Source organism: Lipotes vexillifer, unplaced genomic scaffold (assembly GCF_000442215.2).
Source record: "Lipotes vexillifer unplaced genomic scaffold, Lipotes_vexillifer_v1.1 scaffold469, whole genome shotgun sequence".
NCBI classification, from domain to species: domain Eukaryota; kingdom Metazoa; phylum Chordata; class Mammalia; order Artiodactyla; family Lipotidae; genus Lipotes; species Lipotes vexillifer.
In genome coordinates, this window is record NW_006788006.1 from 4,169,190 (window position 1) to 4,170,842 (window position 1,653).

General features: G+C 56.2%; 1 protein-coding gene across 1 annotated transcript in view; it reads right to left on the reverse strand.

Moving 5' to 3' along the window:
• Window positions 1–855: 855 nt before the first annotated feature.
• ATP13A1 (ATPase 13A1) overlaps window positions 856–1,653 on the reverse strand; it is a 15,970-nt gene continuing 15,172 nt past the window's right edge. The window contains exons 24-26 of the mRNA XM_007461098.1: window positions 1,503–1,614; window positions 1,274–1,417; window positions 856–1,188 (exon numbers count right to left, since the gene is read on the reverse strand). Coding sequence (XP_007461160.1) covers window positions 1,078–1,188; window positions 1,274–1,417; window positions 1,503–1,614 — 367 coding nt within the window. The 3' untranslated portion in view covers window positions 856–1,077. The remainder of the gene's footprint in view (window positions 1,189–1,273; window positions 1,418–1,502; window positions 1,615–1,653) is intronic.

Below are 1,653 nucleotides of genomic sequence, written 5' to 3' on the forward strand. Positions count from 1 at the left end.
CCAAAGTTATAAAAATGCACCCACACCCCACACTCTGTAATTTCTGACAGGAAATAGTTTTTTCTAGTTTTTGGCTGTCAAGAAGGCAAGAAATCTCTGACTGTGGCTCTTAGCTTTCATGCTACCTATTGCACAGTTCCTGAGCTGTAGTGAGCGAGCACCTTTTGAAAGGAAGGACAGGGCTTCCCTGGTGGCGCAGTGGTTGAGAGCCTGCCTGCCAATGCAGGGGACACGCGTTCGTGCCCTGGCCCGGGAAGATCCCACATGCCGCGAAGCGGCTGGGCCCGTGAGCCATGGCCGCTGAGCCTGCGCGTCCGGAGCCTGTGCTCCTCAACGGGAGAGGCCACCATGGTGAGAGGCCCATGTACCGCAAAGAAAAAAAAAAAAAAAAAAAAAAAAAAAAAAAAGAAAGGAAGGACAGTAACAGTATGAAGAGCCAGGCTGCAGGTCAGACCCTGGCTATTACCTGTGTGGTGCTGAATCCCGAGTGTGACCCGAGTCAGTATTCGTAATGATTTGGATTGAACTTCCTCATATCTGACACTATGAGAGGAAGGCATGCTGGTATTTTGCATATTATTGAAAAGGGAAAAATGGCATCTCAAAACTCCCTTCAGTGCCTGAGGTGTCAAAATGTAAAGCTGCGAGACCACAGAAACGTGGGGGCGCTTGCAAAACTAGGAAATATGCAGAGCTCTCTGGGTTCCGAGCTTGGCCTGTCCAAGTGCTCAATGTGTTGCAGAGGGAGGTTAGAACCTCACACAGTCCATGAGGAGGGTGCCAGGACCTTCCTCGGGGACCACCCAGCCCCCAGCGACCCCTTCTGTGGTGCAGAGACAGAGGCAAGGCTTCTTCAAATCACTGATGCTGCTTTATTTACCAAAGACGCTGGCCCAGGGCTGGTTCCGCCAGCCAGGCCTCAGACAGCCGTAGGGGTTGGGGTGGGGGTGTCCCAGCTCAGTCTTGGTGGGCAAGGCCAGGTCAGCCTCACCGTGGGGGCAGTGCTCCCTCCTGGGGCCCTCGCGGGGCTCCTGCCCAGCGGCAGCAGAGTGGGCAGTAGGTGCCAGCACTGCCATCTCAGGAAGGCACTTTCAGCTTTGGGGTCCCCAGGAAGAACTGCAGGATGCGGTCAACCAGGAGTGCCAAGCAGAAGTCCAGGAGTAGGACCTGGGCGATGACCAGCTTGAACTGTGGGACAGGGAGTGCTGGTGAGTCAGGTGCCTGCAGACAGGTCCAGGCCAAGTCCTGCGACCGCGTCTACTGGGCCCCTCACCTCCACAGGGATGTCCACGAGTCCAAACTGGCTGTTGAACTCAGGCGAGGAACCAAGGAGCAGGCCCACAATGGCCAGGAGTGACACAGCCAGGCTCCACACCAGAGGCCGGTTCTCAGGCAGGCTCTCCATGAAAGGTGGGCCCTGTGGGGATAGGCAGATGGGCAGCTGTGTGTCGTGGCAGCCCAGAGGGTGGGCAGGGTGTGCTCGGGCAGGGGCTGGGCCTCACCTTGTAGTTAATGGCGAAGGTGGCCATCTGCATGGCCATGGCCATGATGTACACTGTGCTGTTGACTAGGCTTGGCTCAAATTCTTTGTACAGGTCCACAAATTGCTCCTGCCTTCAGGGACACATGGGGGTCAGGGCCCCTTCATGATTC